A 25,688-nucleotide genomic window follows, 5' to 3' on the forward strand; every position below is an offset into this window, starting at 1 on the left:
AAAATAAAGCAGGTGTGTTGACTATTCTGTCCTCCTCTTCCTCCTCCTCCTCCTCCTCCTCCTCCTCTCCCTCTATGAGTCTGTGCGATTCATGGAGTATTGGTGTTTCCAGTCCACGCGACGCTGATTTAATACCTGGAAATAAATACACCGAAAAAAAAGGTCAGTCATTTGAGTTTTGTTTTGTTTTCAAGTTTCATGAAGTATCTTTTGATGTCAAATATGTGGATAAAATATTGTGCCTTTTAAAGCATAGAATGTGACTTCCTTATTAGTCTTCTTGTCAATTACAGGAGTCCCATTTAGTTTTGTTTCACTGACATTATAGATCATAATGCGTCAGATTGTATTTATTTTTGTACGTAGCAAACACACAGTGAAACCTGGAACCTGTTCCTGCCTTCTCAGTTAATCCTTAGTTCCTTTCAAAATGTTAAAAAAAACGAAGCTGAAATTACCAGTTGATCAACAAGTTACTGGTTACGCGTCATCTATTTGGACTGGTCATCAAATACACTCAGTAAGTAACAATTATTTCTATGAACAGATGATTTCTCCATCCTCCATCTAAGCTCCTTGCACTGAGGCGTTCTAATCTCATACCTATAGTAGTTTGGCTTAAAGGGTCCGTTCTTGTTCAAGCCCAGATACTTGGCCTGCTCGTCGCTCAGCTCCGTCAGATGTGCGTCAAATGTCGGCAGATGTAGGCTGGCCACATACTCGTCTGGAGGGCGGGGGGGGGGAGGTTGGGGAGATAAAAAAAGAAAAGAGTGTAAACACTGACAAGTCATCTGTGTGGTCGATTAATGATTCAAATTTACCACCACGCCATCTCTCCTCTGCACTGTCTCCTATGTTCATCTTTCTCCCCATTTGCCTTCCCCTCCCTCGTCCTCCTTTCCTCACATTCCACCTGTTCTTCCCTCTCCATCATCTCTCTGTCGGTGTGTGTGATGTGGCAGACGCTGGCGACCTACATTTGGCTGCCTGTTTCGTCTTTACTTTGTGTCAGCGCTGCTCTCACACACATACGAACAGCTAAGAAATGTTAGGGCCAAGCAACACTGATGCACGCACGCACGCACACACACACACACACACACACACACACACAGGACTCATTGTACTGTGAACGATTTTTCCAGGGCGACGACTCTGGCTGGAACAGATGAGATTGTGTGTCGTCTACAGAGATAAGTGTAAAGTGCCTGCAGACTCCATCGGGGCAAAAACAAACCCTGCGTAATCACCTCCGTGTTTTGGTGGCTACTTAAGAAGCAAACAAGGTCATTCATCTCCATAGCCTAATAGCTTGCAGCTTTCCGTGTTTTACAACGGAGATTAATACTTCAATTACTGTGTGTTCTTCTCCAGACACAAGTGCTCTCTGTTATCAACTTTAAACGTTTAACATGCTTTTAATGGAAGTCAATCTTACCCATCTTCTTGGGCAGCAGGTAAACATCCTGCTTGTAGCGTCCCTCTGGGGCGTTGTACAGCTCTATCAGAGCCAGAGCCTGGAGAGAAATCAAGAACACACACAAGTGTTACTCACGAAACAACTTGTTTTTGTGCCTTTTGGACAGAAAGAAATCAAGGTCAGGGCAAAGGTCAAACACACACAAATCCAGTCAAGTATAATGTGAATGATGTGTATAAATTGGTCGACCTGGGTAGTGGCGGTGATGGAGAGCACAAAAGTGGGAACAGTGGAGCAGCTGAGGTTCAGCAGTCGACCCTGGGGAGAAAGAAAGTGTGTGGCGTAAGGACACAGGAGGCAAAGACACACCGGATTTAACTTTGTGTAGCTTGACGTGAAAGGGAAACGTCAGTGAGGAATAAGAACTCAGATTGGAGACACCACATGGCATAATGAGGTAAGTTGAAAAGAACACAGTATAATTAACAAAAAACAGCTTAAGTGGAATTAATGTTACTTAGTAAAAGCTGTGTTTCATGTGAGGAAACATCTGCTGTGAATAAGGTTCACACCAGCATCACACACACGCTGACTGAGTTAAACTCACTGACCACTTGCTAATATATAAAACCAACTCAGTCACATCATTCCAATCCAAATGACAATGATTACAGAATTCAGCAGACATAAAAACATCAAAGCTGGTGGTGTTTTGAAACTTTTACAGTGCTGTATGCTTTCTTGTATCCGACTTTGAACTGTTTGTTTTCCTTTTCACAAGAAGGAAAGTTGCCGTGGTGCGTTTGTTAAACAGCTGCCACCGAATATGCTGCACTGCAGAGAAACTCCGTTGTGGACAGCAAGTGCAGAAGATGAACTTGAGCGTGCAGCATGTAGAAGAAACGCTCTGCAACAACACGACCTGCTCCTCATAGCTGCGGTTACTTTTGCTTTGAGTGGAAGATTGATTTGTTCTATCGTCTATTATAATGGTCCAAACTTGTCTTTGTGGCTCTTTCTCTGGTATCAAATACTTGTGAAATTATTCCTTGTAAATAATTACATGAGTATATAATACTACCTCAGGTGGGTTTCCTTTGACCTGTTACTATGAGGGCTTTTGTAGAACTAAAAATACCAAAATGGAAACAGACGTTCAAAATAGACTTGAAGTTTTTATGCTTAAGGAGATGAAATGGAAACATAATCAAGGACAACATTACACAATTAAAACATCCCTCTCATTGTGCTGTACCGTTACAAAAAAAAAGCAGAAATCAGTATGTGAGGGGGGTGGAATATGTGGAAACAAGATTTTAAAATTTTTTTTGTAATGCACACCACCACATATCAGCTACTGGTGCCTTAATTTACGTCATCAAGTTGCGTCACTTCTTGTCCTTCTGTGGTGAAATGGACTTGGGCGCCACCTACTGCTATTGGCCGTGAAGTAAATCCCAGCACTTATTTCACAGAGGTTGATGGAAACACAGATAAATGCGCATTAAATGAGAACGGGAACCCAAAAATGTATTCTCTTCTGAGAGCTCAACTCAAAAAGCACGTCATTTTAAATTCTCCTTATATCAACAAACACAGAAATGGTGATGTGAGAGTAACGAAGTGACACTTTTGGATCTCCGATTGTAGTTGTATGGAACAGAGTGTGATCTCGAGAGGGGTGAGGTGAGGATGGAGGAGAGCGTGAAACATGTAGCAGGTCACAAAAGTAGCAGAGACGGTCTTTGATAAGACAGTGTGACGTCTGTACCTCTGTCATATTATATTACTCATAACTTGGAATTTCACCTTGTTCTCCTTCAAAAAGTGTGTGTGTGTGTGTGTGTGTGTGTGTGTGTGTGTACCTCAGCCAGCAGCACTATCCTCTTGCCATCGGGCCAGATGACGTGGTCCACCTGAGAGCGAACCCTCTCCCAGGTCAGCTCAGGAGTTCGCAGGCTTGCCTACAAAAACACAAATACTTTTATTTTGGGGATTGAACGTGCTTCAATCCTCATAGAGCTCTTTATGCAACGCGTGGTGCGTTTAAAGGCTATTTGAGATGTAGGAGTCGGTAACTGACCACATCGATCTCGGTGTTGGAGTGTCCCATGTTGCAGACGATGCAGCCGTTCTTCATTCGGTCGAGGTTCTCTCTCACCACCACGTTCTTATTGCCTGAATGAAGTCAGAGGAGATAAAGAAGAATAAAATTAATAGAAGAAACAAGATAAATTACGCCAAAACCCAGTGTAGGAGGAGTTCTATTAACAGTATTTCATTTTCTTCCGAGTGCCTGATCTGTGTGAGGTGGCTGCTGTGATCCCTCTGGGATCAAACTCCTTCCTTTCTGCTCCCATCAAAGTCTTTCCTGTACTTGGTTTAATTATGTCTCATGAAAGCACTTGGGCATGATTAATTAAGTGTGACAGGGTAATTCAGATTGAGTGTTCCCTCCGTACATGTACATGAGGATCCATGCGCGTCTCGAGATGAGTTTTTTTTTTTGTTGTTGAATGTTAAATTCAATTCTTAGTTTATGTTTACAGCTTAACTCTCATTTCAAACACTGGAAACATACAAATGATGCACATCTGACTTGAAGGGGTGTAAAAACTATAATTATAATGGGAGATTATGATTATAATAACTAATTCCCCCCCTCATTTCCTTACAATAGTATTATTCATTCATCAGGAATTCAAAAAAGCTGTTTAAATTGTGCAAGCAGTACATGAATTCCTCTCCACAAAGTCTGGCACAAATGCGATGCGTCCATCTTTCCTGTTCCAGCCCTCAGACAGCCTCCTTCGTTTGGTTTAAAACCTGCTACTGCTGGCTGAACCTGAGACACAAGTAATTCTCAGCTTCATATAAGTGTGAAGGACAAGTCCCTGGCTGGCGAAGAACTAGATTAGTACCTGCTGCAGAATGAGTGTCCAGTCCTCCTGAGCGAACAGTATGACTCATCGTCGTTTTATGTCCATCATGTTCCCAATTCACATAATGAAAGCTACTTAAAAAACTGCCTTGGTTCAATCAGTTAGCCGTGGATCATTCATTCCCCAACAGGACAAATGCCTGCGCAGCTGTTAGGAAGGGCAATAAAGAGACAGAAGGAAGAACAAACCCGTGCAGGTGATGACGATGTCCACTTGTCTGATGACTTCGTTCAGCTTCACCAGCCTGAAGCCGTCCATGCTGCGGCAAGGACAAAGCAATGGATCGATGCAGTGTCAACACAAAGAGAGCGAGTCACGGGAAATTCTACACGTGGAGACTTACCAGGCCTGCAGAGCACAGATGGGGTCGATCTCGGTGACGTAGACGATGGAGCCCATTGCTTTCAGGGCAGCACAGCAGCCTTTTCCAACCTGGGGATTAAATGTAGATTAGATTAAATGTACTTTAATCAAAGTGGATCACGTGACGAAAACAGTCCGCTTTGTTGATGTGTTATAAAAGTCTAAAATAGTGACAGTTTTCTTGGTTGGTAAAACTGAACTGTGTAATTTAAAAATACAAACGGTTACATTCAAACCATTGTCGTAGGAGTTTTAAAAAAAATACTGAGCCTATCAGCTTGACATGACTCGCTGTGTTTCTCAGAGGAAACAAGACAACACTGTGTGAGCCAAGTGAGATAGCTGAAGACAAGTTGGAGTGAGACAGGCAACACAAAGAAACAGAGACTATTCTATTGCTCAAAAAAACAAAACCTGTTTAGTATACACAAATGCTCCCTGAGTCAGGTCTGATGGTAGATGCAGAATCCAAAATAACGTTACATCGTTTCTGTTGGCGAAGACCAAACAGAGACAGAATATTGACCAAAAGTTATGCACTGCAGCTTTATCTCTTCTGAGATTGTCAGCCATTTCTCAAAACATCATTTCCTAATCATAAAATGATAAACCCAGTCAAGATAAATCAATAATGAAAGCAAGTGTTAATTGCAGAAGTGACATAATGAAGAGGAATCTAATCAGCACTCTATTCTATCCGCACAGACCTCTCGCATATTCAGTACTAATGAAGTTTTAGACAATTTGCTTCAAAACAATATAGTGTGAAATCTATGAAGGCAACTACTCTTATTTGTCTTCCAACAACATTGGATTGCGTTTACCTCTCCGTATCCACACACCACCACCTGTTTGCCCCCAAACATGACATCAGTGGTTCTCTTCAGGCTGAGGAGAGGAACGCAGTCATTTCACTACAACAGCATATTTAAGAGCAACAGAAATGTAGCAGAGGACCGTTTCATACCCGTCTAAGATGGACTCCCTGCAGCAATAAAGGTTGTCAAACTTCTGCTTAGTCACAGAGTCGTTGACGTTCATGGCCGGAACGGACAGCTTTCCTGCCTTGGACAGTTGATACAACCTACACATGAACACAACACTGTCAATACACTGTCAATGTTATTGTGATAAAACAGTCCACTTTCATTCATGGTTAAAGCCATGCTGCAGTTGTGTAATCTCAGTAAAATGTGGTATTCTCACCACTAGATGGTGATGTTACCACATCAGACGCCGAGTGTGTGAGAATCAACAGTGATCTACATTAGTTGGAGAAAGTCCTACCTGTGCACACCGGTAACGCTCTCCTCTACGATGCCCTTGATCTTCTTGAACATGTTGGGGTACTTTTTATAAATCCAGTGAGTCAGGTCTCCACCGTCGTCCAGAATCTGACCGACGACAACCAAAACAAAACAGTTTAAGACGGAGAACTGTGACGTTGCGTCCAACTCAAGTTAAATAACAAATTTTCCAGATTAAGTGTTAATAAACTAAATGAATGGTTCATAAACTACATGTACCATTTCGTTAACATTAATCTGTACATATTACAGCCTTGTGCTGTTCCCGATTCTTCATGAACTTCTATCCACAGTGACAGAAAAAGTCACTGGTTATAAATGGCAACATGCATAAACACTACAGGATAGAAAAGAAAGAAAAGATCAAATTTGTATTTGACTGGCTTTATTTAGAATGTAGGTGTGTTACCATGTTTGGCTGCCAGCCTTCCACGTTAACGCAGCGATCGATGCACCACCAGAAGTCGTCCTCCGACTCCCCCTTCCATGCAAATACACTGAAGCCTAGAGAGAGAGGGGGAGAGGGAGGATTATAAATACAGAGTACAGCAAAAAAGAAGCAAAATGAGGTAGGTCTGAGGGATGAGAATGATTTTGAAAGACAAAGCAGGAGAGAAATGAAAAGAGCAGGTGTCAACACACGGCAACTCCCAAGAGTCTCACCTCCCTCTGCCAGGGCAGCTGCCACTTCATTCTGGGTGGAGTAAATGTTGCAGGCAGCCCATCTGCACTGAGCCCCCAAAGCTGACAGAGTCTCCATCAGCACCTGCGGGAAGACAGGAAAAGAAGGAGAGTTTCACTTAGTGTAAATAGTGTGTCACTTCTGCAGATAATGGTGCGAATTGGAGTGTGTGTATGTCTGTTTTTTTTTTTTTTTGCCCTTTTTTGCTTTTTGTTCTACTCACAGCAGTCTGGGCGGTAATATGAGTGCAGCCCACCACCTTGGCTCCGGCGAGGGGTTTCTCCCCCTGGGCTCGCTTCCTAAGGGCCATCAGTGCTGGCATCTCTGAAAAAAAAAAGTGTACAGAATTGGCCACAGCAGTCAGTCGCATGGAAGGGATTCCCATATTGAAATACAATTCCTGTCGTACTGTGTTGCCAATCCTTGAGCTACGTGAGCTGTCAGCGCAAAGGATATACTCTGTCGTGTGCCTCTGTGTGTGTGTGTGTGTGTGTGTGTGCGTGTGTCCGCGAAAAGCCTGCAGGGGCCAGCTGAGGCTCCCTGTATGTTCCTTCTGTGAAGTAATTAGGGAATGATGTGTTGGACTTTAGGCTTGTGGTGGCAGGGGACATATGGCCACCACACACACACTCACACACCTGCTTGTGTAACTGTATGTTGTGCTCAAGTGAAAATGTGTTGAAGAAAGTGCAAAACAAATGTTTATAATAAAAAAGGAAAATGTGATTCATTTGGAGCCTTTCTTTAACCTTGCTCTGCGATCTCAATTTCTCGGCGTCCAAAGTCGGCCTGTTTGATGTTTTTGATGCAGAAGTCCCCGTTGCCCTTGGAGTTCTTCTGCTGTTTGTCCCGAGGAGATGTCTCGTCGTCGGAGCTGTCCGTGTACGACGCCGCTGCAACAAACACATGCAAAAATGGTTCCGTCAGCGTTTCGTGCAAACATAAAATATTAAGATTGATGATCTATTCAACATTTGTTAAAAATAATGAGTGCGCTTCACAAGGTCAAAAGGTCTTTTTGCAGTAAGCCACCATCAAATATTTATGATGCTTCTAAAAAACCATTATCATAGAATTTTCTGCCAATAAATTGTTGAAGCCTGGACATTTTTATTATTATTTTATTTTACAAAACAATTGAAACAGGATTTGTTTTCCATTCTCACAGGATTCTTTCAACCACAGCTTCCAAGTTCCAAAGTGCCCAACAAACACAATGTGCCTTTTGGCTTCTTTATTGTGAATTTCACTTGGCCTTTCCCCAACCCACACATGTTTTCACGGCACCAAGGTTTAATTGATTACAAAGCTGTGTGCAAGGCATTTCCTGCCAGAGAAACTCCAGTCGTATGGGAACACAAGACAAAGTGAACACAAAACCCTGCCATAAAGAAGTATGAATGCACCTCTCGAGATACAGACGGCAAACAGCGGCACACTCAGTGAGGAGGGTGTGCTTTCAGTACTGTACTATGCATATGTGGTCCTTGCTGTATGTATAGCAGGTACATGATGAACCAGAACAGACTGGAGGACTTTACACTGTAATGTTACAAAGGTTAAGAAGCCCACAGGTCTTCACAGCTACATGTGGAAAAGAAGTGGTCATGGGAAAGGTACCACTGGTGTGTTCACTGTACTGTGGGAACCATCAGAAAAATAAGAAGCACTCTGCTGAAGGATTTATAGAAGAAGACAGGGAATGAGTAGAGAGGGATGAGGAGGGGGAAACAAAGAAAGAACATGAAAGGGAGAGTTGAGAAGGGATGAGACATTGGGGTTGCACAAGTGTCTGAGAATAACTTAATATTGGCAGCATTGACAACTCTGCTGTTATTAGTTGAACACAAGACGCACGCAGCGTGGAGGAAAAAGAATGAGCTTGTCGAATCAATGCAGGCTAAGTGCTCTCATTATGATCATAATATCTAAGGAAGAAAAGCTCATGTCATGACTTCAGTAATGATCTAAGCGCCTCAGGCCAGAGAGGGAACATTTAATCCCGAGGAGGGGCCGTAAAAAAACTAACCTTCCCCCGTTACATAAACACTTTTAGGCCAGAGCCGAAGTACTTTTTCCTGAGAAAACAGTTCAATGTTATTATTTATAAACAAAGTGAAATTTCACTTTCATTATTATTATTATTATTATTATTATTATTATGCATGACGAAAAGAGGTGGAACGTGAAGTCATTCGCTCAGGTGACTGACTGGTGTCGCTAAGCCGTACAAAACATGAAGCAGTGGCAAGGATGGAAATCTTTCATCTTATCAGAAAAAGAATAGATAGCACTTTTTTTCCCCCAGTAGCACTGACCCAAGGGACCCAAATAGTATCATACTAATACTGACTAAAAGTCTATTTCTGTCCATCTGTCATCAATCTCTGTCCATCAAAGTAGAGAGACACTGTCCAGGCAGTCTCACATGCGTAATCACGGATTAATTCATCATCCTAATGGCGTCATTGGACGAACTGTGCACTGTGAATGACCCTGGAGCACAGCAGGAGAGTCAATGAGTGTGCAAAAATGAAGCAACTTAACGCAGAAAAATCAACATTTGGTGCTGAAATTTGTTGGTCAGGATGTTTTAAGAAGAGCAGGAAGGGGCAACGAGCAAACAGAGTTGGAACTGTCACACTGCGCTGCTGCACTTGCTGCCGTTTAATCATTTTTTCTAAATTCTAAAAGGCATACTTTGCTCTGGTCTGTTCTCTGGAAACTCCCATTGTTTAACTGGTAGACTCATTGTTTTGGGGTTTTTCCATCTCTGGATTAAAGGATATTTTTCTGTGGGTGGATTTTGTTCCCCACCAATTACACTGATACCATGATACATAGTTGAGTATAAACAGACTGATTTGTTTCAACGCACAGTGAGCACAACTTGCTGTAGTCATTAGAAAATTCAACTGTTGTTTTAACACAGACCTGAACATTTCCTTGAAGCAAAAAAAAAACAACTTTTGTAGAGATTCATGTAGTCAGACTTTGTGAACTTAGGATGCACCTGGTCGGGCTGTTTTCCCACTCACCAATCTTTAGCTAATCATCTCACGGATGTCGTTTTATATTTAATTTGACAGACGTGGAAGTGGTTTCAGTCTTGTTCTTGGCGAACAAACGCTCAGGTGTGTCACTACTGTCACTGAAAAATGTCATGCTAAAAACTTTTAAGTAAATTATTCAGTTCACTACCACGTTGCTACAAGCATTTATCACATCAAACTGCTGCTGAATTTCCAAATGTTTTGGAGGATAAAGAGTAGATGTAGAGGATGAATGGTTTGGACTTGAAATTTTTGGTTTTCTATGCCATTCAGCTCAAACCGAACCACATACCTCCCTCCCTCCCCCCCCCCTTCAGGGGACCAGACCAGCAGCAGCTAATCCCCTCACACAGAGGCCACAGTGTCAGAGTGTGAGAATGAGAGCCAATGAGACAGAGGTGGTTAGTGAGGACATAGATGAGGTCAGTCTGTCGAGTTTGTCCCAGTTAACACTTTCTACAGCTTTGGTGTCATAAAAAAAAATATGGATAAACGCTATGATGGGCACTGGAAACATGTCTTGGTAGGTGAGTAATAGAAGGAATACCTGAGCTGTAGCTGTCTGTGGAGGACTGGGAAATGGAGCGGGACAGAGAGCGCCGGCCAATCTTGGAGGGGCGCTTGTTAAACTCCTGTTTCTGGTCGGCAAACTGGATCTATTTGTAGAGAGAGAGAGAGAGAGAGAGAGAGAGAGAGAGGAGAGGGCAGGGGAAGAGAACAAAACTACGGTCAAATTTTAACATCCAGACTTGGACAAAAAAAAGACTGATTAAGTCAGTTTTCAAGAGCGGGGACCAGCTTTGCTTTGGTTTCACTCGCTTTAAAAAGATAAAGAAAACAGTAACACTATTATCATCAACTAGCAGGAAGGCCAGACATGGTGCAACAGTTTTTTTTTCAGCCATTGCATCAGAGTCAATAGTCTGATCTGGTGGATCATAATATATGCACTAATAATAACAACGGAGTATGAATGGGTTACTTATTCACACAATAAAAATCTCGCAAACAAGAACAAAACATGCGTGTGGGTGTGTGAGCATTCACATAATATGAGTAACTGTGGGTTGTTTCCCACCCTTTTATCTTTCCGCAAAGGTTATTCAACGACGCCCACGAACCAGCAAACCATTCTGTCAAGATATCTGAAAAAAGTGAGAGATTCTGCCAATGTCATGGTCCTGTGACGTTGCGTTGAGAAGCTTTACAGATTTAATTACAAAGAAGCACCATTCATCGCTCCCAAAGCCCGGCCTTGGGTCCAAAACGCTAAAAAATTATTTTCGTTTTTTTTTTAATCAAAGAGAAGTTACAAAACAAATCTGACATTCAGACACATGCTGGGTATTTGAGTGTGTACGTGCACATCAAATACCAAGAGGTTCATTGTGTGTGAGTGCCCATTCACTCCATTCATTCTCACAGAGAGGGGGTGAGAGAGACACTGAATAAATGAGACACACAGCACAGCTGCTTTCCACCCAAAATGATGACGTCTGCACTCCGCACATAACTTGTTCTGTCCACGAATCAAGCTTGCATACTTCGCTTTTGATTCCCTCCTTCATGCTCACCTTTTTTTGAAACGCAGGGCATCTTTTTTTCCTCTTCAGCATTTCCGCGTGGGTGTGGTGTGAGTTTCAAGGTATTTTGCATTGAGGAGCCCTCAGTGTTCACAGGCTACATCTCGTCTTGCTCTGCCAACTTTTCGGCCTTTGCTTTTCCTGCAATCCAGGCCGAACTGGTCCGACCATGCTCACTCCGGCAATCACAATGCAATAAATTGTTTCCCCCCCACCATCTCTCTACTACCTCTGTATTCTCGTTTAACCGTCGTTTGAGATTCCTGAATTGCCGGTATCAAGAAAAGCTCTGCTTCACCCCAGTTGATGCTGTTTATTGAAAAAAGGGAAGGAAAACTAAAATATTTTTGCAACTACATAGACCGATGTGGGATTAAAAAAAACAATGATAGCCAAACCCTTCAGAGGAAGCATGGGTCATAAAGCTGTCTAGACATATTGCTTAGAAAACTAGAAAGGGACACATTGGAGTTATTAAAATGTACCCAAGCTGGAGCCGTAACATCACCTAGTTATATTTGAATGTGCTAAAAATCATGTATCTACAAATGACTAAAACATTTATTAAACAGGCCATAAAAAACAGCATTAAAGATTGACAAAACCGCCACTAGATTTATGAATCTAATGAGGGCAGCTAATGGTGGCAATAAATAAACCTTGACCCCAATAGCAGACTAAAACAATGGTCCATTGGTCTCCTCAGGCTTATCAAACGGAAGTTAGAGGACAGACTTAAGCATGTATTTGCTGCACCGGGACATAATTAAACGGTCACCAAGTATCGTCTATGAATGAAGTCACAACCCGAATGATCTGATGAATGACTATTATTTTCATAATCAACTGTTGATTATATTTTCATTTAATTGAATTGCTGTTCAGACAATTTTTTTGTTGTTATTTGGAAGCTTGTTTTAATTACAAAATAACACTCAATCAAGGATTGATTTATTGATTAATTAATCAATTACTGATCAATAATAATTGCAGCCCTAGAGGAATCTATATGTGGTAGTGACAGGAGAGGCTTTGAGAGGCTCATCACTGTCACTGGTCAATTAATCAAGTAACTGAGTATTAATCGATCACCAAATTAATTGCCAACTATTTTGATATGTGATGAATCTGCGAGTGTTTTTTATTATTAAAATATAGGCTCTCTGTTTTTTCAGCTTCTTAAATGTGGATATTTCCAGGTTTCTTTGCTCCACATAAAAGTGAATAAAGTTGGTTTGTTGCTGAAAGAAGACATTTGAGATCATCATTTTGAGGTTTGGGAAACACCAATCAACACATTTTGACATTTTATGGACCAAACAACTCCTTGAATAATCAAGAAAATAATCAACAGATTACGAAAATAATCTTTTGTTGCAGCCCTGGCGTTATGTAAGAGAGGCACTAGCAACAACAGAGGGACACAGCAACACACTGCTCCTGTACTAGTACACCATCCTGCCAACTAGGAACAGGTCAGCATGACTCAGCAGCTGGAAAAATCATTATGTGGAGCTCATTCAATCTGTTGAAAATGTAGAGCAGCTGGAGACACGTCAGGTCATTATAGACCCTCTTCATATTTACAACTAGAGAAAGCCCTCGTCATGAACTTGGTAACGGTGACGTCTCAGGGCCGCCGCTGAGCTCAGTGGCCTCAGCGGCAGCTCTGCAACGTCACTGTGGTGGAGACGTCCTGCTGTGTTTTAATGCGAGGCACGCTTTGACCCATCGGATGTGTCAGAACATATCCTCTTCCTCCCGACTCTACAGCACAACACCACAGGTTTAAAAAGGGAATACAAAACGCACATTTACAATGACTCCACACATCCTGTCGCACGCAGACCTACGCTCAAAGCTACGCCACGTGACCAGAAAGATAAGGAAATAGAATCATCAGCCTCTAAATAATGCATCTTGTTATTATGCTCACGAAAAGTCACGTTAAGTGACTGCTTTAAGTTACCTCAAATTTTTGTTTGTCATCGTGAGAAAATAATTATTTTCTGTCAATTACGAAACTACTCTTTATATAACACCAAACCATCGGCTTGTGTGCATCACTTTTCATCAAAAATCATATCCCAGGATATGATTTGTCCATAGTTGCCAAGCACTATTATCTATGCAGCCGTTATTATTGTCTCTCTTTTTTCAACTTGTGTGTTTTGTTTTTTTGTTTTTTTTACGTTTTACAATTTTCCACTGTCTCTGCCTCTCTTGTCACCTTGCAATGAATGCACGCCTTTACATTATGGATGGTGACTGATTGGGAGGCTAATGACATGTGAATAATGAATGTTGATTCAATACTGGGACTCGCATGCTCACCGGGGACTGTCTTTCCACTCATCTGTGTACATGTTTCACATTTAAATGGGGTTACAAGAGACTGGGAGTGAAGCTGGGTGTGGGCAGTCCCACTTAGGTACGCTGTGTTCACACAAGTGGCCTCATACAGATACAACAAGTACACACCACTGATTATAGTTCCTAATGTTGCCATGCAACCACTACAAATCCATTTCAATCATGGTGGCCTTTTGCCCCACGCAAAGTACCAAAACACACCAACAAAATACCAGCACATACACACGGGAGCTCAATAAATTCACCTATTAAAGCAGAACATGTTAAAGAAATACTTCACTGATCTGCGCTTCCCAACCTCAGTTTCCCCTGAGTTGAGAAATATCTTGATTCTTTTCTTTGTTACGTGCCCACCAGTGACACTTGGTCTGAGGCTTGAAACTGCAACGCTAATACCGCACTTTTTAAGACCCACTCATAGGGGGACGGGACCGCAATCCCAGAATGTAAACGGTGTCCGCCCTCTTTGCTAACAGTTACACTAACAGGACCAAGTGTCACTGGTGGGCATGTAACAAAGAGTGAAGACATTTCTCAACTCAGGGTAAACCAAGTTGGGAAGCACCATCTTTCAAAAATACTACCCCAACCCCAAGTATTCCTTTAAGACTATGAATATGAAAATCATTTTTCCATTTTGTGTTTAGAAGTGACATGACCGTGGAGGTCTTAGCTTAACACATAATTTCTATCCTTTCAAGCGCATCTGCAAACTGTAAAGCAGAAATAAGCCCCTATATGCAACCTACAAGGTCAAGCATACAGACTGTATGTTCCATTTGCTTACTTGACTTGATTATAATTTGCAGTCATAATCTAAATACCACAATAGTAAATGAGAAAATGTAAATCCCGAGCCCTGCCACAGCACCTGACGGCCTCTGTGTGTTCCAACTCTGCGATGAGACACCATGCTACAGGACAGGGTGGATTCCCTTAGCTGAACACAATCAACAAGCTCGCCGAACACCATGGGATCTGCAGCAAAAACAGAAACCCCTCTGGGCAAAAGGGAAAAGGAAAGCAAATAGGCACAGATGTGCTGCAGCGGGCAGCAAATGTGATGGGAGAGCATCCCGTGTGGTTTCCCCCACAGCCATTTACTGCAGATTCAGCTCATCCAGCCGACCTGGCATCTTCCTCTATTAACGTCACCACAAATTGACCAAATTTTACTCAATAAAAGCTAGGGAACCTCCGGGGGGGAAATAAACAAATGTAAGGTCAAATCTCTGTGCATGTGTGTGTGTGTGTGTGTGTGTGTGTGTTTGTGTGTGGTTGGTTTAGACATCAACATTGAGTCAGATAACTACAAAATATGATGTCCTGTCTGGATGTGCAAGTCCCACTGATGTAATTTATCAAATATGCTTATTACAGTGTCACAGAACAAACACTGGTGTGGTGACAGCAGAGCATTTCTGAGAGTAACTACAGTAAAAAAAATATTTCATTATTCCTCACTGGAAGAAAGTCAAGTATTTTGTGAACGAAAACACATTAACCCTCTTATGACCATCATGATAATCAGGACGCCTGGATTTATTTGATGTTGTGGCTTTAGATTTGTCAAAAAATATTTAATGAGTGAGTGTTTCTGCCCCTTTTTCCAAGATAACTTTCACTTTTGGATCGCCAGTCCATAGTTTGAGAATTGTCAAGGTATCACGAACGGTCTAGGAGTTATGGTAATGAGAGGTAAACATGCAAGAGCTAACAGAAGGGTAAATACAAATGATAAGCGTATATATCCCATACATGCAGAACTTGTTTTGCACGGATATTACCTCAAACATACCAAGCAGCATTACCTTGGTGTGCTTAGGCTGTCCGCTCGTGTCCATCATCTTCTGGCCCACAAGCAAACACAATCTCCTCATGACATTTCCTTTTAAGACTAATTCAATAAGAACATCCAATTTAAGATTCTCAAGGACATTAAGGCTTCAGTAATGCTTCAAAGCACAGGTAAAAATCAAAGGAACCGTGAAATAAGTCCTGTCTGCTCGTACAAACTGTGCCCTCACTCACTGAGACGGAGGCAGAACAAAAATATTGACAACAGACGCTGTAAAAAAAACCAAAACAATGAAAGTAGGGTGGATGTGGTTACAAGTAGGACTATCTGAAGCTCAGGTAGCATCCAGTCTTACTGATTACTACAACCTGAGAAGCAGCTTGGTGAAAGGTTAAATAAAATGCAACATGTTCAAAACAGGTGTTGAAATTACATCGGCAGTCCCTTTTTATTCCACATGAAGCAGCTTGGTAAAATATTACTTCATTTTCCCCAACCAGCCAGAAACTCAATAGGGTTTCTGCATATAATAATGGATATTAAAGGTATACTTCACCAATTTGCATTTAGCTTTGTATTACTAGAATAGGGGTGGTATTTTTGAAAAATTGTGCTTCCTAACCCTAGTTTCCCCTGAGTTGAGAAATATTGCTAAAAAATATATTAGCTAAAAAGGTTTTCAACTCTCTGTAATGAAATCCAGAGGCTGCCTCAAACCTCGTAAGATTAGTTTGACGTTTGACCAAAAATCCACCACAATATTTAATTAATTTGAAATACCGATCACAACTGCATCAGAGCTGAACTTTGACATCAGCAAGAAACCCCACCTTGACAAAACACATTTACAACTAAATCTACACAGGCCTGATATTATCTACATGTCTTTGGCTTGTGTTTAACCAGGGGATTTATCTGAACATGCCTTTTCCCAGCATAATCCACAACAAAGTTTTACACCTGATAACCGACCTGTAAAACTGCAGTCCTGCAATACTAAGTGATAAGACTTGTTCTTTGGGAAATGTTATAACTAGGAGGAAAAAAAAGGTCTAAGGAATAGATATTGGTAATAAAATAATTAGTTTTCTTAATTAAGGAAGCTACGCATTTTAGCTATTAGTGTAGTATCCCATTAGACTAGAGTGGAATAAAAAGCTAATTTATCAATTAGTGAACAGGCAAAACATTTGGGAATTATTTTACCGTCTGAGACATCTTCATTAAAATATCATCACATAAATAAACTGGTTTCAGATTCGTAAAATGTGAAATGTGTTAGTTTTCTTTCACATATATATAATATTAAACAAAAATCTGTTGGCTGGCAAATTTGAAGACATTTCCTCAGACTAGGGAAATGGTACATTTTCAGAATTTAAGACATTTTATGCACTTCTTTATGCTATAATAACATTCATTTAGAAGTAGTTGCCAATGCTGATACATTTGCAATGCAACTTCATTGTTTTTATAATGAGACTAATATAATTATTTATAATGCCAAGCTTCAACAAGATCGTGTGACACTATATTACTTATGAATGTGTACTCAGCTGCAAAATAAAATCAATGCAAGTTTGTAATACACACACACAGCAGTGTCTGCCCAGCTGTGTTGTCTGCAGGGTTTCCACGTGTGTCTCGTTTGTGAATTTGTTCATTACAGGTTTCTCCTGAACAATTTAGATTTAAAAAAAAAAAAAGGCCAGGTGATACAACCTCATACACAAGTCACACAAGGCTTTTCCCCCAAGTACATACACAGCTGGCCTCCTTTGAAGTCATTTCAGACTAGGGGAGATTTGCTTTTTATGCGTTTCCAGACCTGTGTAGGAACAAACTTGATCCTAATCAAACACAAAGAGGTCATGGGATGGAGCAGAGACCCCTGCAGCAACAAAACACTGGGCCTCTCGTGCCGTCAGCCGGGTGTAAGGTCCTCCCTCAACCTCTGCACATGGAAACATGCCAGCCTCACTATTGACAAGTGTCATCGATCACTAAATTGCAGCATGTTGACAGCAAAGGGATCAATAGGCGTGGGAATCACATGGTACCCCCGATACACGACACATGGTCCAAGACACCCATCATATCACAATGCAGCGATTCTTTCTGATAGTCAATATATTGTAAGACATTATAGTGATACATCATATGGAAGAGTATTACGGCAATTCTGACTTAATCCCCCTACAATTCTGACTTTTTTCCTCACAATACTTTGACTTTTTATTTCAGTTTTATTTATTTTACTTTCTTAACATCGCGATACATGTCTGACTGAAGAGAAGTTAAACATGGGTTATTTCTCTATTTATTCACAACACAGAGAACAAAGTGCATAAAGTCTATGTATTGAACTTGGGTGGGGCATCTCTTAAAGATTGCTTTCTCTGACATTATCCCGCCATAAACTCCCTCTTCTCTGGCCAGGTAACTGCTGAAGGCCTAGGTTTCTTTTTCTGAGCAGACGTGTTTGCAGCCATTTTGCTTTACTTACGATCGCGCGTCCACTATACTGAGGAAAAACAAGGTTGTGTATCGCTGATCAGCATCATGTGAACATGTGACAATAGTTTGAGCGTAACAGGCATTTAAAAATGACACACTACAGTTCTAAAAATCTAAAATCTGAATGCCACCTGTGATGAAAACTTGTTTTAAAGCAAACATAAAAATAGCAATGAGAAAACACAACCTCTCTGGTGAACCAACAATGACAAATCTGTACCATCCTACTAGCTGCTGCATCACTCTGCTACAGGACGATTACACAGACCCACAGCCTCCAGGCAAACAGTAACTCATTCACAGACTTCAAGGTTTGCTGAGAGAGACGGAAAGCAATAGGATTATAGATTCACTCAAAGTTTCCTGCTGATAAGGTAATGTGCTACAAAGACAATTGATTAAGGCAAATAAAACTGATTAATATGGCTTAATACTGCTGCATGGTACATTTCACCCTGGTCCCAAACTAGTCAACCACAACTTCAGGGCTGCATGTTTCTAAAATATTCAGTATCAATGCTTACTGACTAAAAGTAGGGCTTGAAGAGATGACGGTTCATCCCGTCTACATGTAAGCTCTCCCATCTGGTGCCAAATGTCATTATATAAACACACACACAATCACACTCATATGCGGGTAATTGCATGCAGTGTCATGTTCCACAGCAATGGTAATTTCCAAGCCTTATACTCAACAGGAACAAGGGGGAACTGAATTTAACAGAAAAGAGTGGGAGACAAAGAATAAGACTCGACAGCCGACTTTAATTTAATAATATTTCAAAAACAATAAGTGAAATATCTATGATATCTACTAAAGAAAGACAATTTTACGAACATAATGAACCGAAAATGGTGACCTGAAGCTGCAACATAGTCACCAGGTCATTAAACCCATTCTCCGCGAGTCATGGTCTACAAGGAGAAAACATAATGTGAATGTTTGTTTCAGAGACACTGAGCAGTGAAATGGAACCTCATTTGAATAACATCCTGTGTACGTTTCCCTGAATGAGAAAACTCGGCTAACAGCTTTGTGATGCAATTATAATGTCATCAATAAAGTCAAATCTCTTCCGTTGAAGTCAATCTGAACAAACAGTTTCACAGCACAGCACAGATACATTTTTAGCAGTTACAGTAATCGTGACCAACTCCATGACATCTTAGTCACTGGATGACGATAACATCCAACTAATCTGCATCAGGAAATAGAGACAAGCACTGGATCAGACCCCGCCAGGAGACCAGGTGCAACGTCCTTTCAAAGTAAACCCACAGGGGAACCTGGGGAGGAAGGCTTTCCACCAAGACTGGTACAAAACTGTTTATACTTCCCTGATGTGACCTGTGTGACTGGCAACAGCAACTGCACAAAATAATAGAAAGATATCCACAGTTATACAAGACAAACACATTTAAAGACAGTTACTTTCTTAGGTGCCAAATTGACATCAGCCACATGTGTTGTTTTTTTGGTGCCCTGTATATGGTGAGTAATAAGAACTGGAGGTGGCCATTTGTGGGGAAACGTTGGCATCAAAACATGTTAATGTTTAAATAAACAAATGCATGAGATTTAAAATCAATTTTGAAAGACTTAATAAGAACAAAGACTAGAGAGCACTGGACCATGAGTAAACACAAAGCACCAGTAGTGTTCCATTTCAATGTAAACTTTAAAAAAATAAACAAGCTGGTACTACATTATAAAGTGTCAACACTAACTCTGTTCTGGGAAGCTAGCGCTGATCAGGAAATCTCATGTTACCAGACAGACACTAAGTCTCTATCGCAGTGATGGATGGATGACTGTGTTGGCACAGTCTGACTTGTGACAGGCTTACCAGCCAAACATAGGGATAAAACCGCAGCAAAGCTGTGGTATCAGGCCAAGATTGCAGTATTATAGATGATAATGACCTTGCAAAGTTAAAAGGTAAACAGACAGATCTAAGTGCAAGGATGAGTGTTCCAGTTAATAGCTTTATGTTTAGATGTGTTCTGCCAGAAGGGCAGGCATAGTGAGTGATGGTTTAAAAGAAAAAGAAAAAAAAGAAAAGACAGCAGGGGGAGAAAAATAAGAGCATGTTCTGTTGACCGCTTAACGCAACAAACAAATGACTGGAAATATCCTTGGAGCTAAATCCTTAAAAGTGCTTCTGCCTGATTGTCCCCATTCTGGGATTAATTTAGAGGGGGGAAATAAATTAGTTCTCAAGAGCCTCTGATAGAATAAGACGCATGTCTCGATGCCGAAGAACGTACACGGAAAATAATAATAATAACTGTGATAAAAAAAAATGGGTGACGACAAGATGGTTTGACTGCATCAATGGGTCTTAAACATATTCCGAAAAACTGGCCAGGCATCATCAAGGTTACTTCTTCCTACTTAAAGAAGCTCCAACAACAAGGCAAAGGAAAGAGAAGAAAAATAAAATAAAAAAATAAACAAGACAAGACCTTTTACAACTGTTGTCATTGGTCAAGAGTCGTAATCCTTGATTGTGAATGAACTGCGTTAAGTGATCATTCAAAATCAGCCATTTGATACCAGTGAAAGTGTTCTCTGAATCTGGCAGGATGCCGATAATGTATTTCAATGATTGCTTCTCTACTGGAGAAAGTCTTGTTTGTAGTGTTGCCTGTTGGCAATCACAAGTGTCTCTGTTCAACTCAGCCCCTTCAATCTTCCACGGAGCACAAAACAAAAATCAACTGCATAGAGTAGAGAACAGAGCAAAACAAAGAGTCCATTGGAATTAATGAGCTTTTAAAGACACTGATCGAGATGTACACCGTATGTGTGTAGATGTAGTAAGTACTATATACGTTTCCTTACTTGTACACCTGACCGTCCTTGGCTCTAGAGCAGTCCTTTTGAGCCTCGTTTTCACCAGCCTGTTTTAGTGCAGTTCAGCTCACCACAGTGTGGTTTGGAACAGTACACCCTCATCCGACTGGTGCTTCCACCACACGGCGTGTAGGCCACATACGTAAATTGTGTGGCTATTTAAGTATAGCCACATACACATGTCGGGAACGTAAATAGTGAGACTTCATACCATCACAGTGGCGCTTGCCAATAAATTCAACAAAAAGCAACAATAGAGGAATTTCAGCATTTCTTGTTCTTTCTTCTTGGCATGTGACTGCTAGCTACGATATGACTATAAGCTTCTTTGAGGAGAACACACCACAGTTTTCTATGTTCATCATACATAAATGATGGATTAACTGTCAACAAATTGACAGACTGCAGTTTGTCCAGCTCCAACCACTTTGCTTGATACAGGGGAACGGGGATAGCGTAGATTGTTTTTTTGGGTCCCTTCAACATTTGACAATAGACACGCACATAATTGCGTAGCGTATAGAACTGAACCAGGTGGCTTTGTGAAAAAAGGGGCTTTGATTAATAGTCGTTGTGAAAAGCACTAGAGGCCGTTTAAACAACGCAACTGCAGTCTTGTTTTTCAGATTTCCCCCACACCGTTCCAGTGTGAAAAAACATGGACCTCTTTTGTCTGCCTTTTGATCACTTCACTAGCAGTTCTCCCTTTTTCCTACTGCCCCACTTGTCTTACTCATCCAGCTTGATGCAGATGAGAGAATGGACCACAGTGTGTGTGTATTGTTTAACAAAGCATTTGGATAACACATCAAATAGCTGCACGCAAGTTTCTCACCGTCTTAACTGCTATTTCTGGATTACTGTTGTGCCTGTGCATTAGAAAACCAAAAACAGACTGTAAGCAGACCTAGAAGCCATTCTTCTTTTATTATTCTCCTTGTCTCACCCCGAAAAAGAGAAAACTTCCCTGCATCTAGATCACACGCAATACTAATGAGTCTGGAATAAGAAGCCCCTCTGATTCAGAACACACGATATGGATAAAAAAGGTACAAGAATACCCTGTATACCCTTCCAAAAAAAGAGATTATGCAACATGACAGAGCTGACAGGTTTCTTCGTCTTGACGGAGCAGGCTGCTGTTTACTGACTGACACACTTGGCCGACAACTAAGCCTGCTGCCATTATTGTCGAGTCTAAGATTGGTCTGTCACACCTCAGGCCACACTGGCCCTGGATGATTGCTGGCACCAGTCAGAGACAAGATTAGCAGAGTTTGATTTATTGTTTGAGTGACTACTTTGAACTTGAAAGAATGCCAGCAATTTCATCTTCTATCACAGATGATCAAAAAAAAAAAAACGATATTATAGAAAAGTGTGCTACCTGCACAAAATGTATTTTAATACTTAATGTTGAGAAAGAAGCACTAACTACTATTAACACCACTATGAGGACTATTGTAAAGAATCAATATACTGGTCAGACGTCCAAGTTCCATGATGATTTAATTCCAATATACCAAGTACAGTGTGTCAAGCTTTCATTGGCCACCAGGAGGACAGTGGGTATGTTTTAGACCCAGGATGCCAGTCAAGTGGAAAAAAAGTCAAACTTTTTGTGAAGATATTTCACATAATTTTAAAATAAAAGTGTCTGTTTTGATATGGAACGATAAATTATTCACAATATAAACGTATTTATGATACAAAATTAATCTATCAATTAAAAAAAACATACAGAAATATCTCACTATAAAGTGATGGGCCACAAAAAATTGGTTGAGGGGCCACATGTGGCCTGCGGGCCGCAAGTTTGAGACCTCTGTTTTAGACCATCAGTTTCCCTGTGGCTGAATATTGGCCTGGTTTTATGTAGAGTCACTTCCTCCTTCTCGTAATGAGAAAATATTTGTGATTTGTCATTTGCAAATTAAATGTCATTCAGATTAATATGTCTTACAGATGACATTTTAAAAAGCTTCTGAACAAGACAGTAGTAAAATCACCGTCAAGACAGCTGGAGTGACTGGCAGACTGCATTTGAAGCTCTCGCACTGCACACGGACAGAGGAACAGACGCACACAAGTCAGAGGTGCTCGGACTTGCAGAGAGCACCGCGCAAAATAAATATTTTGACCAAAGATGACAACATGCATGCTCACATTCAGAAAATTTGCCCTCAATGTGTGCCCTTGTGTAGAAATGGGAGGTATTTGTGAATGGGCTTTCATGACCTTGACAGGCCCTTTCCATAATAAAGGTCAATGCACAAAAGGAGTGGCAGGGGGGAAAAAAGAGTGAATAGTGAGCATTAGAAATATTTAAATAGAAAACCTAGAGAGAGAGAGGGTGGCTGCTCTTATTCAATAGTCCTTACTCCTGAGGCCTCTGACCAATAGAAGGATGAGAAGGAAGAAGGAAGCTACTAGTGCACGTGTGTTGAGTGCACTAGCTGTGCTCCCCCGAAGGGGGCTGTGTGATGTAAGAATGGCTCCTGCTGATTTATAGACACAGACAAGTGCTCACACTGACTCGCATGTCATGTGCAAAATACGCTCACACGCACACCCACTGCCACGCATGCACTTGGCAGTTCCTGGGCCCACGTGCAATTACAAGTGCCTTAACACATGCCCCACACATTTCCACCATTAACAAATGTCAGCTCCATGGAAGCAAAAATGGGAATTTAATTCTTCTGAAATGTGAATATTAAATCCAGATGCTTCTCTTTGACATAACAGTTGAGTCAATGCCTTTGGATTCATCAAATGCATCAAAAGGTGTTGCACTGATGGTGCTATAAGAACATAAACTGTATATAAAAATGAACAAAGCATATTGGTTGCTAAACAAACTCCCGTTCTGAAGCCTAGAGACAGTTTTTTGCCAAAAAAATAACCAGAAATTCACAAAAGTCTCCTGCAAACAGACATCTAATAGAAAATACTAGCTGTCAGTCACACTGATATCCACTCATATACATCATCTATATTCCTCTAAATGGGAACATAACTTACAAAATTGACAACATGCTCTATTGTGGAAGACCTACAACTAACGATTGAGATCATTAACACCTCAGGAAAATGATTATTGGCATTATAAATCAAGTTAGAATGGGACTTTTGCATTCAAATCCACCCCCTGATGGCTTAGTGTTAATTCTATTCTACTTCCTGGGCTTCACCTTTCAAACTATTAATTTGTATATACCATCTATCTATAAGGAAACATGGAAATAAGAAAAACAAACCTCAAAACCCCCCCAGATTGTTAAATAAAATTGTGGTTCTGAATGATTGCAGTGCTGCAATAAATCATGGAAAGTATTCATGGCCGTCTAATGTCTGCACAGCCCACTAGAACAATCTCTGTCCTTCTGATATGGTCCAATAGTCATTGTAAAAGCCAGGGACACTGATACTAGAAGAGAACAGGCAATGAATGTTGGGGCTTAGTGACTGATTAAACCCTACCTGCTTCTTACCAGAGAGGGAGGAGTCGGGAAGAGCACCACAGTCAGGGCTTTCTTGTTCTCTTCTCTTTCACATGCCTTTCCCCTCTATCTGCCACTGAATGGGGGAGGATTAAGAATGGAGGATTCACATGTCCTTCAAGGACGAGTAACAGCTGACTTTCTTATGAAGAGACCATTTTGACTAGCTGAAACTCCTAAATGCTTCTTAAATATGCATGCATCTTTTACTAGTTGAATTTTTATTTTACTTTTCAAATTAGATTTACAGTATTTCAGAATGTTATGGCACTAGATTAGCCACACACACACACACACACACACACACTTAATTTGTGTTGTGTAACATGATTTTGCTGCCCATTTCGACCAAAAATAGGGCACAGTTCAGAGCCCCAAGGCTTTGTGATCCCATCCAATGACAGTGGTCAAATAAGCTCCATTCACACTGACGGCAAAGTGATCAGCGTTACTATTGATCAGATCTTTTAAAAATCAATTTTTGCCACCTCTATATGGCTCTCAAATCAGAGAGAAAACTGACTGTGGCACAAAGTAGATATAATTGGACCCAGTGATGGATCAACTATAGAATACTTTTACACGAATCAAACGGCAAGCTGTACGTGCTGTATACATACTCATCCATTCATCCATCCATTTACAAATAGCATGCAACCATCTGTCTCTATTAGGACATACTTCACACACATTGGTCTCTTTTTCTACGTCAAGCCTTGGGAGGAAGTAAATCCTTTCACCAGTGAACAAATCAATCATGACCATCAGTCAAAGGGAAAACCAAGAAAACGTCTACAGATTTATTAGCAATAAATGAAGCATGGGGTGTACTATTTCTGTAAATGCATGTTTTTTCTTTCCTGATCCTTAATTGCCAAAAATAGTCTCTCCCTGCAGGGCAGGTGTAATTACATCAAAGGCTCACAGATGGGACAGACTTTTGTAATAAACCAATTATGGGGTGAGTGGTCTACATTTAATTAGGGGTGTGAAGTAATTGTCCAATAGTTGTTTGTCATTAATCACGTAAATCTGCTGTAAATCAATATTTTTACATTTATAATAGATTAAAGAACTTTGGCTCTGTCACTTCTACTTTTTACAACTACTGGCACAGCTCAGTTGGCAGAGCCAAATCAGTCCAAGCTTTCGGGACATTGAGTATTGGACTTCATATTGGTATTTGCCATACGAACCAGGTTTATAACATCTGAAGTTTTTTTATTTATATTTTTGTTCTTTGTGGACAAAAAAACCCAAAACTTTTTCTGATGATGGGGCTAAATTGCA

General features: G+C 40.8%; 1 protein-coding gene across 1 annotated transcript in view; it reads right to left on the reverse strand.

The window, feature by feature from the left end:
- Positions 1–25,688, reverse strand: part of ahcyl2b (adenosylhomocysteinase like 2b) — a 37,616-nt gene continuing 11,928 nt past the window's right edge. The window contains exons 2-17 of the mRNA XM_044022379.1: positions 10,315–10,423; positions 7,464–7,607; positions 6,938–7,038; positions 6,696–6,798; positions 6,442–6,536; positions 6,013–6,119; positions 5,693–5,809; positions 5,550–5,613; positions 4,706–4,794; positions 4,551–4,621; positions 3,504–3,598; positions 3,286–3,384; positions 1,670–1,738; positions 1,439–1,517; positions 604–724; positions 1–135 (exon numbers count right to left, since the gene is read on the reverse strand). Of these exons, the coding sequence (XP_043878314.1) occupies positions 129–135; positions 604–724; positions 1,439–1,517; positions 1,670–1,738; positions 3,286–3,384; positions 3,504–3,598; positions 4,551–4,621; positions 4,706–4,794; positions 5,550–5,613; positions 5,693–5,809; positions 6,013–6,119; positions 6,442–6,536; positions 6,696–6,798; positions 6,938–7,038; positions 7,464–7,607; positions 10,315–10,423 (1,470 nt within the window). The 3' untranslated portion in view covers positions 1–128. The remainder of the gene's footprint in view (positions 136–603; positions 725–1,438; positions 1,518–1,669; positions 1,739–3,285; positions 3,385–3,503; positions 3,599–4,550; positions 4,622–4,705; positions 4,795–5,549; positions 5,614–5,692; positions 5,810–6,012; positions 6,120–6,441; positions 6,537–6,695; positions 6,799–6,937; positions 7,039–7,463; positions 7,608–10,314; positions 10,424–25,688) is intronic.

The sequence above is a fragment of the Solea senegalensis genome, linkage group LG3, assembly GCF_019176455.1.
Source record: "Solea senegalensis isolate Sse05_10M linkage group LG3, IFAPA_SoseM_1, whole genome shotgun sequence".
Lineage (NCBI taxonomy): Eukaryota > Metazoa > Chordata > Actinopteri > Pleuronectiformes > Soleidae > Solea > Solea senegalensis.